The sequence below is a fragment of the Ammodytes marinus genome (assembly GCF_949987685.1).
Source record: "Ammodytes marinus genome assembly, chromosome: 18".
Classification (NCBI taxonomy): Eukaryota; Metazoa; Chordata; class Actinopteri; order Uranoscopiformes; family Ammodytidae; genus Ammodytes; species Ammodytes marinus.
The window spans coordinates 15,012,923-15,028,467 of record NC_137222.1 but is presented as its reverse complement, the minus strand read 5'-3'; the positions used below and the strand labels follow the sequence as shown (position 1 = coordinate 15,028,467).

Below are 15,545 nucleotides of genomic sequence, written 5' to 3'. Positions count from 1 at the left end.
GCCAAAGAATGCTAACATCTCAACCACCGCCAAAACATTTCTCTTTCTATTTCTCTCAGTCACGGTGAGAGGCATGGTTCAGAAATGGGCCCAATTCAACGGATCATTCCTTCTTATTGTAAAAAATGATTCCGATCACAAATTTCATAAGCAGACACAGGCTGTTGACGGAGACGCGGGGAGAAGAACACGGGTAAAGCAGATGCGGCAGGACGTAGACGTAGACGCAGACAAGAAACAAGACAATTCAAGACAGGCCAAAGCAGAGACGAAGGAGCGCCGATGTCGACTGCTTTGAGTTTTAACATGGAAAGAAAAACAGGAATAGAGACAAAGGGAAAAGGCATGCAAAACAACACAGGAATGTTAAGTCTTCAGATGCCAGACTGTGATAGCAGAGGATAAGAGCATCCGGTAAGGCCTTCCCTTTAGGACCAAAAACCTTTCTCTATTGAGACCATAGCAGACTGTATCTTGACATGGTGCCCATGTAAAGTCTGCTATATACAAAAACAGGAGTGGAGACGAGGGGGGGAAGCTCAAGTTGGTATCTCAGTTTGGCATGCAAGTTTTCCCAGCCCATTTTTTATTTCTGAATCTCTTTATCCCAAGCTAAACCAGGGACACACAGACTTTATAAAAAAATCCCTATCTTTGAAGACACGTAAGCAAAAAGAGACGGGAGCTCCTCGTCTCCAAGAATCCCATATCAGCGAAGGTTAAACATGCGGTAGTGGTTGCTGTATCAGAGGAAGAGCGAGTCGTGGCTTTCCTCACTTCCACCTCATCAATAACTTTCCCAAATCAGGATAGCAGCTGCTTATCTGAGATCATTTATTATCTGAAAGAAGACACATCTGAAGATTTCCAGGGCTTATGTCACTGACCCAGACAAAAAAAAAGACTGATGTTCTGTTAAAGAGCAGCAGAGCTTAATTTATTATGGATAGTATTTGGAGGAATGCGAGACGAATGATGGGAGGGATGGTTTGTTAAGCTTGCAAATAAATCTTGATGAGTAAAATTGCATGCCAACTGTATTTCCGTCAAACATGCCCACATTCTAACGACTTGGTCTTGCTCTTCTTGGCCTTTTCTTTCTCGTGAATTATGTTTCACCGTGATTGTCATAAAGGTAAAAAGGACTAAATTGTCCTCACAAGTTTCCTTTTGGAATCGTGCTGAGCAGCTTCAGCTTTGAATTTACGCTGAGAATAAATGAGAAACAGAGCACATAAGAGGCCTGTGGTGTGAGGTTGTTTTTTAAATAAACCCTCACTCAAACTTTGTGGTGGCACGCAGCACTTTGGAGCCGTGTACGGGATTACATCTGTCAGGCTGCAATAGTCGCTACACTCCCCTCTCAGCGCGGTCCTTAGTTTTGCTCCTTCTGCCAAGAAATTATGGCGCTCGAAAAAACACACCCGCTCATTCACTGTGGTCGCATGAAAGTCTGATCAAAGCTCGAAAATTCTGTAAAAGTGAGCAGTTTTGACAAAGTAAACCGGAGCACTGCCAGCTCTGAATGTCCCTGCCTCGGAATGTCTCGTTTTACTTGCAAATACTGTCCCTAAGAATATTCTCACTGTGAGAGCAAGTGAAAGGAGATTGTATAAGCATTTAAAGAGGGGTGTGGCTGGGTGGGGGGGTACCTGCCCACCTGCACCTCAGGTTGACTGTATGGCATGTTGACCATTAGAGTATACCATACAAAAGGATCACATCGTTTGTATAACATCTCAATTTGCGTAGAAAGTATAGCTGCCAAATAAATCAAGGGTAAAATATTTCTCTCTGAAATGTAGGGGAGCAGAAGTACTGAGTAATATAAAACCTCATAATGGGTCACAAGATAAGACTGAGGGGTCAGGAAAACACATTTCTCATACTGTTTTTTTGTAACCGTTCTTCCAATCTTTGCACTTTTCTTGTGAATTACTGGATGGTTTTTACATGTTCATGCCCAAGTAAAACAATCTGAGTGTTTATTTGAAATGGCCACCTGCCACACAAAGACTAGGTAGTTCCATCTGTGATAAGGCGCTGCAACTAAACAAAGCTTAGATCAAAAGGGGTCAACACCCCACAAGGTTGGGACCCCACTGTGATGGACCATGGAGGCTGAATTAAACAATATCGTCTTCACTAGGGCTGAAATCATTCCTCAACAAACTCTCGAGCTCTATAGAAATAGCTTAAAGCAGCTTCCCCAAGTTTTTTTTTCTGGTCCTAGCAGTCTGCCAACAGATGACCTAAGATGTCTTGTGGTTGTGGGTTCGTAGGATGGAATCAGGTAAGGGTGAATCGTTGCTTCAAAATTACACAATTGGTAGCAGTACAGTTATTATTCAAAAAAGACAGCACCAAGAAGTTTGAAATTATTTTGAAGACAAGTCCATCCAAATTGAAGAGATGAGTGAAATTGTGGGCTGTCAAACTATCAAAGAGCAACAGAGCTTTGATCACAATCATTTTGCTCATTCAACCGGCAGGTAATATGGGAGAAGCTATAACAGTGTTTATTTTTCTATTTTTTTTCTTTTCTATAAGTGTGTGCTTTTGCTTGTCTGAAGCTTCCAAAATGTATTGCTACCGTTTTTTGCATAATGCAACCTCAACTCTGCTATCTCTGAAACGACCTGTACCCCTGCAAGTCTCTTGTCCCGCTGCGTGGGATGCCCGCTCCCCTTTTTTTTAAACGCATTCCACGTCGTAGTTTTTTTTTTCTCACAGAGCTCCCATCTGAAACACGTGGCTTAGAGTGCAATTGTGTGCTTATTTAGTTTGAGTAATCGGCAGGAGATCTTGTAGATGTCAAATGAGGCCTGCGTATCATCTGTGATTTAGGTCTAGGTTATAACTAGGAGCAGATCCACAGGATAGAGGGCCTGTAAATTCACACAGGCCCGCTTTTTCAGCTGTCTTATCTCACTCCATCTCCTCCTTCGTCTTTTTTCTCTCTCTTTTATCTCCACTTTCTGCCAGATTTTGTTACTACAACAGTTTGTCTCTCTCCGTCAATTACCAAACAGATCATCAACTCATCCCCTAATCCTTCTTTCCTATGTCGTTCAAAATCTAGTTAACCAGAGGGTGTTGTTGATAGAAACGTGGGTTTAGTTCTCCCAAAAAAAAATTATCCTGCCCTCCCTGTAAAAACTTTGGCGAACACAACGAAACATGGCCAACTTTTACATCTGCAGCTACTAAAGCATCTGAAACAGCCTCAACAAAAACAGAAAACCCAGTTTTTTATGATTCCAATCTCTCGTTTGCTCCAAACCAGACCTGCAGTGAAGTGAAACAGAAGTTACAAAACATACTTCAGTAATTTCAACACGGGGGTAAATTAAAACTGAGCCCCGTTTGTGTTAAATCCAGATTATTTTTGTTATCGCTGAATCAGTGGTAAATTTATTTCATCACCTAATTTCTCAAAACTTTCATTTTCTTGTCTTTTAGGATTTATGACATAACAAAACAACAGTAAAAAAAGACAGCTGGATAAAAAGAACAAGTTTTTACATGGATAAAAAATTAAGTTGATTCATTGTTTGACTATAATAATATATAAAACAATCATTATATAACCATTAACAAGAATGGCATCCCAAAGAGCCATTTTATTTGTGTCTTGGACTCTCATCCTCACAAAAACAACATTTCTGACATGGGTCTTTTTCTTAGCTGAGAAAGGAAGTTGCCGTTTCAAAAATATCCTAATTTAGGCAGACATCGACCCGAAAACCCCCCAATCTTAAGAAATGATTGATGAACCGGCCCTCTCGCTGAGATGCCATGTTTAGGATATGGATAGATACATACAGTTTAATAAAAACTCAAACTGGGTGCTCTGTGGAGTCCCAAAATGCTACACGTACTCACACGGCTCGTGTGGTGATTTAGGCCTACACAGGCTCATTCATAAGGCAAACCAGAAAATTCCCCACTCCGGCGAAACAAAAAAGTATTCAACAACGCCACATTGATAGAGTGATAGAGAGAGAGAGAGAGAGAGAGAGAGAGAGAGAGAGAGAGAGAGAGAGAGAGAGAGAGAGAGAGAGAGAGAGAGTGGAAGCCACAAATCACACAGTCATGTTTTCCTCTGTCTCTTCATATCTTCATCCCCTCTAGGCATGTGTGTTGCTCTCCTTTCTGTTTCAACCCCCCAAAATTAGACAGGACAGCGCCTTCATAACAATTCCCACTCAGAATCATCATAGATGCACACGGCGGTTTGAGAGCTAACGTGTATAATTTTCCCTTTCCCTTTCATATATAGGAGGAGAGGTATTTTTCTGCTCCAAATGAAAGTTTAGCCCCTGGGAAGGCATGTTAAGGGCCCCGTTTCCAGGTGCATGAGGAAATACTGCTGGGTTTGAATGGGGTCAGGGGGTGAGGAGTTCAACTCTTTCAATAAATCACAACAAGCTGTTGTGACAAGCGTTCACTGCTTTGACTGGGAGAGAAGTGTGGGCCGCATGAAATATGTCTTTCAAGTACAGAGACTGACGCCTTTGACCCGATGAGTGCAACAAAATGTATATGTTTAGGTGCTTTTCACTCAGCATATAGCTTAACAGTCGGTTAGCTGCTCCGCGCGGCTGACAGGTTTATCCTCCCATTTTCAAAAGAGACGGAGAGACGTACCAGACCATGCAGTGCAGATGCCCCCCTGACTTGTTAACAACCTCCGCTTTGGTTAAATGTTTTTCATGTGTATCTGTATTTAGGATTGTAAATATGTAAGCTAACATTACACTTCTGAAGAGAAGATCAAGGGAGAAGCTCCACACAGACACTGACTGGAAAACAGTGACAGATGGTCAGTTAGTCGCCAAACAAAACAGAGAAAAAAACAACTTTATCTTTTTGACTTTCCAACTGTTGCAAAAACAAAGCAATACAGCAAACAGAAAGACTTCTACTATCTCTGATGGGACACCACCACACAGGTAAATGAACTAGGCATCACGGGACACTGGGACAGTGACACTGGATCAGTAGTTGTTTGTCAGGAAATGGCAAACATGGCCTACTTTGTAATAAATGCTAACTCAAACATGGTTTTGTTAAAGCCTATATTACATGACTAGAATAGGATACAACATTGGCTTCTCTGTTAAAATAGTCTTCCCACATAATTCTACTGTATGTTGTGTTAAACTACACTTGTTGTTACCACCAGTGACCACGGGTGTCGCCAAATCAACCAGAATTGAAATCTTAAAGATTACAGCTTTTTTTTAAACCAATCAGATCAAACGCATGGTGATACGTTTAAACAAAAAAATCCTCAGAATGAACAATGAAATACAGTGTGTGGTTTGTCATTGCCTTCTGTTCAGATAGGCCTACTGGCAAGACATAATTTGTCAGCACCTTTCAAAACCGTTACAAAAGTAATTAACCTGACTGTTTTCTGATCTGCCACTTGTAATGTTTGGTTAGGTTTTGAAAAAGCATATACAGCAGTATTTTTATCAAGTTGAAGCTTGATTGCTGTTGTTGTTACTCACTATCTGAATGACATTTTGATCTCAAACTCGTGGGGAAGTTATAGTAAAAAAAGGAGGAAAAACAGCAGAGGAAAAGAAAACATTCTCTATTCAAATGTAACTTTAAAATCTGAAATAAAAAGCCTTAGCATAAAGGTGTCATTGAAACTTAAGGCCCGGGACTTAATCCAGGTTTGGCAGACGTTTCACCCCTGCCTGCCCGCTTCCTTACCGAGTGTGTGGTAGGTCTGGCCTGGCTTTTTTAATGGCGCTGTATGACATGTGTGTACTCATGTCAGCGACCGCCCCAAACAGTTGTAAACTGGCTGTTTATGAGAGTGAGGTGCTGTGAAAAAGTGCCACGTTTTTGACTTTCACACCATCTGCACCAGAGAAAGAAAGAAAAAAAAATCCAAAGAGGGCAGCGACCACAGTGATGTAGCTCTCAGTGTGAAAACATACTAAAGGGATTGGGGGCCAGGAGGTTTGGCCTGGGGATTTAGAACAGACATTTAAAGAAGAATGTCCATTCCATCAGCTATAACACTGATCCTAATGATTATGCACACAGGGGTAGTTAAAGACCTGTATATTGATATAAGGCGTTAGAAATAGAAATCTCTTTAATATATATATTTTTTCAATTCCCAGTATTCTCTTAAAACTGCCAAATACATTTAAATGGTCTTATTCCACACTGTCTGACAGTATCATATATTCTGCAGTGGTTTAATTGAAGCGATGACATACGCCATGTTTTTCATTGCTGCACCACTCAATCCAAGGAAAATATACTATTTATATGTTTAGAACATTTGAGATCTCCAGAAGAAATCAAAAATAATGTGCTGTAGGTGTGATAAAATAAAACATGTTTTAATGATACAAATTGTAGTTGCTCATTTTTACAGTTGTTTTCCTTTTAGCACTATCTACCCTTGTCATAAAATGAAATATAAAATGTATTAAATGTGTTTTATTTGTTTTACTGTTAATTTGTTTTGGCCAGCGCCCACAACACATGTATTGCACCACATGGCTTATTTTTTGCATGTGGTTCCTGTGAATGGGTCACCAGGGAGGCACAGTGTGACACCGTAAATTTAAACATGAAAGACTGCTGTTCTAGTGTCCTCGTTTGTACTTTTGTCTCGTGTCGTTTTTTTTATATTTCTATGTGCAGATGTACAAACATGCAGGGGTGAAATGCAACCTAAAATATGCCACATTTAAAGCCTGTTAAGTCATATTCCTTCTATCAAATTAAAATGATCGGCTCTGTCAGCACACAGCCCTGACTCACACACTCTTGCAGTGGACACGGTAAGTATGGTGTATTAAGTGACTATTTCCCCGCTGCAGGACCCAGAGCTAGCCACATACTGACAAGTCAAGGTGCGCCGTGTGAGTTATGAGTTCATGTCAACCTCTGTCACGGGGCCGCGGCTGACGGGCTAAGCCATCCATTTATTAGAGTCTCTATACCCACCGCACTAAACAGCTCACTGACCAAAGGGTATTTAACTTCAGCGTGGCCCTACCAACCTAAATAGCAAAAAAAAAAAAAAAAAAAAGATCCAAAGGCAAAACCTTAATTGTCTGTGAAAATAGTCAAACATTTTCAAAGTACAGTAACCGTTAGAGCCTGTCAACCACACTGGCCAATTACACCACCGCAAATATTTAAATTTGTGGTTTTGGAAAGAGGAGTTTTGAAGGGGAATCATGATGTGCTAAGCAGCTCGGGGGGGATGAAGCCGAAACATGGATGCATTTGAGTTCAGCCTTAAAAAAAAAGAAAGAAAGAGAGACAAGAATGAGAAAAGAACCGGCAAGAAAACGGAGCCCTTCAGCCTTCAGCGATATATGTAAACACATCATTTTATTAAAGTCAGGAGTGCCAGGGTATGGCAGAGATTATAAAAGGGGAACATGGGTTCAGATTGTATACACGGATTGGGTTACTGTACCTATGGAGCGCAGGCAATAACCGCTTCCATATGCCTGTCTGAACATATGGCTCTCTCTCAACATCATCATTTACGTTGAGTGATGGCCGTGGTATTTCAGACAAACAGATGGAGGGGGGGGGGGGGGGGGAAGACAAATTTCTAGGAGGTATTTACTTACAGTACAGTAAAGTATAGCGAGGCATGACAATACCCTAAACTCAAAGCAGAGGTTTGGTTATACAAACAAAAGAACTGGAGAAAAAAAAACCTTTGTATTTCTACCCCCATGGATAGAGCGCTTCATATTAAGTTCTAAGTTACACTAAAATACAGCAGGCATAGCCGAGATTCAAATACTCCCTGACAGAGTGTAAGAATTGGCCCTTGTTATCTGTCAGAAATGCTACTCCAGCCAGTGGGCAAGTTTTGGGAAAAAAAAAATCTCTAGATCACTGAGAGCTTGCCAAATTCTAAAAAAAACTGCTGTCAGAGCCTTTCACTTTTTTGGATGGGGATGTCAGTAAAGGCATGGTGCGAAATACGAGGGAGCCAGCGGGAGCTTGGCTAGTGGCTACTCTTTATAAGACATATGTGCTCCCATGAAAACTTGATTTGTGAACTGTCTGGGTGGGGGGGGGGGGGTCTCTAAAATATTTACAATATGCTTTTTTTTTTGCCATGTATTCTTACTTCATGTACAATCTCACAACGGCCCCCATGGTATCAAGCAAACTACTGGGTGGTCATCATGGTGGATGCGGGCTACATACAGTAAATGTGACATTGTTGTGAGCAGCTCTTATCATCTCCCAGTCTCTGTTCTGCGGTATAGAGGAGCCTTAAAAAGGCGGTGTGCAAAAGTCTCTCGACAGGACAACTTGGTGTGTGATGAAGAGAGATGTTTGACAGACGCACACAAAAAAAAATTATGAGTGTATGGAGCAGGAGAGGGTGGGTGGAAGAATGTGCAGAGAGAAAGAGAGAGAGAGAGAGAGAGAGAGAGAGAGAGAGAGAGAGAGAGAGAGAAGAGAGAGAGAGAGAGAGGGGGACAGAATGAGAGGGAGAAGGTAGAGAGAGAGAGAGATAAATATGTGTGTGTTCCTCTGGGCTGACCAGTGACCGCTTCTGTTTGTCTGACCGTTGCCTTCCTGACCACTACTCTGACCAGACCGCTGGAAAAACAACCTTGATTCCAACAGCGAAGGGCTTTGGGTGCAAGATTGGTCACAGGCCTCTTTCTGGAACATCTCGACAAAACCAAAGAATCAACATCTGAGCGTTGGTGTGAAAGTATTTTTTTTATTTATATTTTATTCAAGGTCAACGGCTCTTTTAAATATGTGTTTGGCTCATTCAATGCTTGAGTTTGTTAAAAAAAATCTCTCAAATAGTTTCACACATAAAAACTTGTATCTGGTATATGTATCTGTGCTATCCATCTCTCTGTGTGCACACCAGTGTGTGTCGAATCTAACAAAGGGCATTCTGTGTGCAAGCAGAGGCACAGCCCTTTAACAACTCTGTCATTCCTAGTCACCGGATAACTTGTAGAAGGATTTTGTTGTTTTAAAAAAAAATAAAAAATTTAAACCGTGAAAAGAAATCAAAATATCTAAAAAGATTCCTATATTTGTTTTTAAAAGCTCTAGATGTAATGACGGCTCGTGACTTGGCCCGCAAAGTGCAAACACTCATAGGAAACAAGAAGAGACAGGGAGAGCATGTGTGTGTGTGTGTGTGTGTGTGTGTGTGTGTGTGTGTGTGTGTGTGTGTGTGTGTGTGTGTGTGTGTGTGTGTGTGTGTGTGTGTGTGTGTGTGTGTGTGTGTGTGTGTGTGTGTGTGTGTGTGTGTGTGTGTGTGTGTGTGTGTGTGTGTGTGTGTGCTGTGTGTGCAGGCTGTGTGCTGTGTGAGCACATGAGAAATCATTTAGGGTTAGAAAATGTTAGCTCTGGTTTGGCAGTGGTGTGACTGTCGACCCTTAATGCTTTCTCCATAAACAATTTCCAAAAACCCGCAAAAAAAAAATTACTAAATATTTCTTCCCCCTAGAAACAGATAACAATGAAAAAGCCAGCACGTTTATTCCATTTCTCTTCATTATGGTTTCACTTTGAATACTACATTGATGTTATTGTTGCAGCCTCAGTGTGGAGGTCAGCTTATTTCAATTATGATTCTTATAACATTTCTGCTACATGTGTCATTAAAAAGTCATCTCGCATACAGAGCACAGACCAAGATTGATGTCCTTCTAGTAGCATTTGGTTTCTACAGCAGCGGAAACGAATAGAAAAAATATATTTCATTTAAGAGAAAAAAAGATTAATGATAAAGTTTAAAGCTTTACCGGGAATGTATGTTGTTGCGATATACTTTTTTCAGATGCTAACTAACATAAATCCAGACAAACAAACGGGAGTGACGCTTCCATAAACACTAAATCACCAGGATATCCAAAACACTTTGCTGCCTAACCCCTTTTAGCTATCTTTAGTTTCCCTTGGCAAAGCACAATCTGCACCCGGCCGGGCAAGTTGACAGGGGAATAAATTATCGTGTACAAACTGTTTTGTTAACTTGTTGTGGCAATAAAGCTTATTATAGGGAAAAATGAAAAAGCCTCAACAACTTTCCACATAGGGTCAGTCAGGAATCTACATGGCCAACCCCTGCAGGCTAATGGGATCATTACTCGGGAAGAGAACTATGCTAAATATGTGGTTACTCTTTGAAAAACAAAAACAACACATAGCTAATTCCTCTGAATCCCATTTAGTGTTGAAGTCCAGTCTGGATGAATTTCAAGTAATCATCATTTTTCTAAAGACAGTTGACAGTTAAGTAAATCAGCTAGAAAATGCCCAAAAGACAAACAACGCAGCATAGACAACAATTGCATCTTGAATGTGAATGTGCCAAGACCTCATTTGTACAAATTCAGATTCAGATATGAGACCGTCTCTGATAAGACTGGTCTCACACCTGATTGTAACAGGGACGTTGAGTACGCTGACATAATGGGCTCCATTGTAGTGTGTATCTGTGTGTGTGTGCGTGTGTGTGTGTGTGTCCTCTAACCCTCCAGGGATAATTAAGGACACATTTTACCCAGGTTCTGTCTTGGTTCGGGATTGGGGGCTGGGGAGTGTGTGTGTGTGTGTGTGTGTGTGTGTGTGTGTGTGTGTGTGTGTGTGTGTGTGCGCCCTGATGTGCCCCACACCATTCATTGTACATGCCGAACCAACCTGCCCTCCGTATGTCTACAACTAGTGCTTTTGGGCTGATTGCCGGTATCACTTACACTCACCAGCTCTCTCACACACACACACCCAGATACACACAGAGGCACACACCTTTTTAGACCAAGCCCTTGTAAAGGCACCTCCGTAGGGACACGCCGTGAAATGTACCCCTTGTTAGGGCTGCAGTGTGTGTGTGTGTGTGTGTGTGTGTGTGTGTGTGTGTGTGTGTGTGTGTGTGTGTGTGTGTGTGTGTGTGTGTGTGTGTGTGTGTGTGTGTGTGTGTGTGTGTGTGTGTGTGTGTGTGTGTGTGAGTGTGTGTGTGAGTGTGCATATGTCTGCTTTTCCTCAGCTGTTTCCTGCCAGCTCGGAGACCAACAGACTGTGAAGGCCTCTCTCTCTCTCTCTCTCTCTCTCTCTCTCTCACTCACTCAAACTTCGCTGCTCTTCTACTTCTAAATGACCAACGAATGAGGATGATTCTGACGATGTCATCACAAGGAAAATCTGAGTGTGAAATCGTGGGCCCTGAAATGTGATGCTGTCTCCTCCATACGTATCCCCATAGTAAATTCAATCAAATGTTTGGGCCAAACTGATATTTTCCAAAGCGTATGTGCCCCTTCACTGTGAAAAATATCATAAACTTCTGTAAGAGGTTTTTACGGTTTAAATGATGATAGATTATACTTGGTTAACCTAAACGTCCATATTGTGCCAGTGTGGGAGTGTGATGGACTACAGATTTATGACATGCCAAATGGATATTTTAATTCAAGCATTTAACCGTAGTGCACATGTATTAAATCATTATGTTGCCACATAATTATTTTACATGCAATGATGAAACAAATTGTGACATTTGCTGCGTGTGCTGTTTTATGTTTGGTTTCTTTGCACTTCCATTCCTCTCCTTTGCTTCACTTCATTGAATAATGTGACAGAATAAGTATTTAAATTTTGCATCTGAATTATTTTAAACAAAGTTTGATTCAAATTGATTATAATAGATAATGATGATTTCATCTTCAACGATTAGTTGATTAGACAGTTGACAACTAATTAATAACTTTTATTAATATTTACTAATTATTTAAGAAAAAACAACAAACGAGTTGCTTTCACTTTCTCAAATGTGAGTATTTGATGCTTTATGTGCCCTAGTTGATTGAAATCGCTTTCAACTATTAGTTGAATAAAACAAGCAATCTGAATATTAACTTGGGCTGTGGGAAATTGTAACGGTTTTGTCTGAAATAAAAGTATATACTCTATATTCTGTTTATATTAATAAAATAAAATAACCTTTTTAATAAATCTGAAATATTTGTCGACACTCATTAAAAACACTTACACAAGGCAATGGTAATGTATCTGCTGGTGTCATTTGCACTTGTCCAGTGTCAAGAATATATTTAGGTTTGTAGCATTTGTATTATTTCATCAGCTAATCAGTGCATAATTGCACATAACAGGCTACCTTAAAGTATGTTATTATAATGTAATGGTTTATGTTTTTCTTTTGTTTTTTTATGCGTGAGGAAGATGTTTTCGACATCATATAATATCACTGCCTTGTGTGGGAAGGGTTAAATCTTTTGGATGCAATAATAACTAACTACCAAACTTTATCTAGAACGAAAAGCCAACAGAGTAAATGATTACATAAATAACCTTGTCTTCTTTATTAGGTGTGAACAATGCTTTGATTTAAACAGCCGAAGGCCAAACAAACCAATATGACAGCCATTGGACAAAGACTGTCTGCTTGAGATACACATCGTCCAACCAAAAAACATGAATGCACACACACACAGACACACACACACACACACACACACACACACACACACACACACACACACTGAGGCATCCACGGTGAAGTAGACATTGTGGAATCGTCTCTGCTGTTATCTGGTCTCTCTTTGTCCTCCCTGCTTTAAGTCATGTCTCTCATCAGTAGAATGCTACTTGTGAGGTTGCTGCATAGTTATAGAGGAATTCAAAGAACTGAACTGACATAAAGAGAAGGCTAATTAGTGAGTTCCACCATCCAGCTTAAACGGTGGGGTGTATGTCCGCACTTTCTCAAGTTGTCTTAGTTTTCTAATGGGTTTGTTAAGCTTCTTAGGCTAAGACGCCTTTGATCTCCTTTGCTGGAGTGCTCTCGTTGCAAAAAGAGGAATTTAAATAATTGTGTAGGCATAATATTTTTTTTCTTTTTGAGCGAACACACAACAGAGACAAATAAAGACCAAAATGTTATAATTGTTTTTTTAAACATTATGCCTCCATATCACAAAAATATTGTACTGGGATGAGTCTATCCCATTTGATTCTTTAATATAGTGTGTGTTTAACACAGACCTGCTCCGAAGGCGAAGAAGAAGCTCTTTTCTGGGTGGTCCTCTAGCAGTGCCCTGACCCTCTTGCCCATCCTCTCGTTCCTCTTGTAGATGAGCTCCTGGCGAAAGTAGCTGTCTATTTCCTGGGCCGTCTCCATCTCGCTGGGTGGCAGTGTCACGTTATTGAAGTTAGGGACCTGGGGAGGAGGGGGGGGGGGGATTGTAAAGGGTGATGGTCCAGTCAAGAGGGGGGATTTAGATTTCTTCCATGGCTTTCATTCAGATTTAACCAAAGAGAGAGTTCTACAAGCTGTGTCGAGAAAAAAAAAATCTAAAGAATGAATGTCGGGCGAGAATTTTGACTGGCCAAGGTGCATAGGGTTTGATAGGAGGAAGAATACCAAATACTAGAGAAAGAAATTGGGGTTAGGGGTAAAGGTAAAAAGGGTAAGGGTCATGTCACCGGGGACACTTAAGGGGTCAAACTGACCTTATTAGCTTATTAACTAAAGTGAAAGTACTTATAGAGTCCATAAGATAATATAAGATGATGTTAGATAAGAAAAAAGACAGGCAAAGACTGACCTGTGAGGTGTCATGATTGAAGATGATGGAGTTGAGATCTCCACAGTTGTAGTGTCTGATGAGGTCTTCAGTGGTGTATGGGACCTGTAGGCTGCCCGCCCTCAAAGACTCCTGCTGTAATAACGTCTGGTTCAGGGCAAAGATCACCTAGAAGCAGACAAATAAAGCCGGTTATTAATTTGATACAATCTATGTTTAACCTAATGCCAGTTGCGGAGGCTCTACTTGCCTCCCAAACATCACACATTTAATGATTCAGAAAGAGTAATGGAAATGGAGAAGAATTTGTCTGGAGAATACTGATGTAATGAATGCGTAATACAGTACGGTACATTGTTTAGCCTCGCATTCTCAGGTTAAAGAACCTTGCATGAGAAGTTGAAATGAAAATTACCCAAGGAAATCATTTTACTTGTGTTCCCATCTTTGAAGGGGGATCATTGATGGCACAGATGTGACATTAAATGACAGCAAACTGTTCAAAATAGGCCTAAATACCAGAAGTAGAAGATTTGCAGACATAGCCACACAAGACCAACAGTGTACAGCGACTCCCATCTGTTAGTTGTCCAGACATTGATTTCACTCAAGACCTCAAAACCACTGACAGAACTATGGGCATTGCTGGCGCTAGAAAAAAGGTTTAGGGGATGCCCCAAAATCATTAGAACACACTTTCTGGGCCAAATAATTATCAGTAGTTGTTAGGATTTTTCACAGTATACAGACAGGGGATCACCAGATGGAGTTGTAAGTGAAATGGTATCTCAATCCATCTCATAGTTATTGATATGTTTCTATCTGGATCAAAGTAGTGGACCGAACCAACTGACCAACCAACAGACCATGTCCTCCATAGAGCCACACTGTCAGCATGGCTAAAGGTCCAAACATAAGGAAAACCAACATTATAATGCGAAAAAGGATATCCTTTTTTCTATGGTCATTCTGATTTTATAAGATCTTTTCTATGTCTATTTGACCACAGATGCGAGCTAGAGGTAGTGAAGTGAGAGAAACATTTAGATTGACTAAACTAACTATTACAGCAAGGGAGACAGTGTGAGTTTGTCCTGCCAACACCCTCTTCTCTGCTCCGCCACAGCTATTGTGCAAGCGTGAAATCGGCCAGTGTTTGGTGTGAGGGCCCTGGTGAGCCTGCCGCCTGTGATCAGTACCGCGAGGACACACATATGCATACATGAACACAAATACACAAACACACACACACTGGAGGTCCCACGGTGTACTCACAGCAAGGCGCACACACGTATAGAAACTGCCGCCACTCACCTCAGCACATGATCTCTCTCTGATCTCTGCAGCGTGCGCACACACACACACACATACACACACACACACACGCACACGCACACGCACACACACACACACACAAACACACAAACACACACACACACACACACACACACGTGCACCTTTCACCCTGCAAGCCATTGATGTTGATTCCCATGAAAGAGGAACGTTTGTATAGTTTATTTGTTCCTCAATCAGTCACAGTGAAGATGTGTTTTGTCGGCTGTGTGGAGCTATGTAAATGTCTCTACAGTATGCCTGCAAGTTTTTACAATTCAATGTATTCTCGTGTGTGTGTGTGTGTGTGTGTGTGTGTGTGTGTGTGTGTGTGTGTGTGTGTGTGTGTGTGTGTGTGTGTGTGTGTGTGTGTGTGTGTGTGTGTGTGTGTGTGTGTGTGCGTGTGTGTGTGTGTGTGTGCGCGTGCGTAATCTCAGATCTTTGTCAAATGCATTCTGTATTGATATGCATACCCTTACGCCCTACCAGGCTGACCCAAGCGACAATTTTTTTCCTTACTATTTTTTCATGTGCGGTTTTTCTAAGGTGCTCCTATGACACTTTGGTGGGAGCCTGGGATGCAGTAGAGGAGGAGAGGAGGGTTAGCGTGGTAGC

The 15,545-nt window shown here is 41.2% G+C and overlaps 1 protein-coding gene across 1 annotated transcript in view; it reads right to left on the bottom strand.

Moving 5' to 3' along the window:
* The window catches only part of trabd2a (TraB domain containing 2A), a gene marked incomplete at both ends in the record, with an annotated part of 66,625 nt that overhangs the window by 17,587 nt on the left and 33,493 nt on the right, over positions 1–15,545 (bottom strand). The window contains 2 exons of the mRNA XM_080046629.1: positions 13,057–13,231; positions 13,620–13,766. Of these exons, the coding sequence (XP_079902755.1) occupies positions 13,057–13,231; positions 13,620–13,766 (322 nt within the window). The remainder of the gene's footprint in view (positions 1–13,056; positions 13,232–13,619; positions 13,767–15,545) is intronic.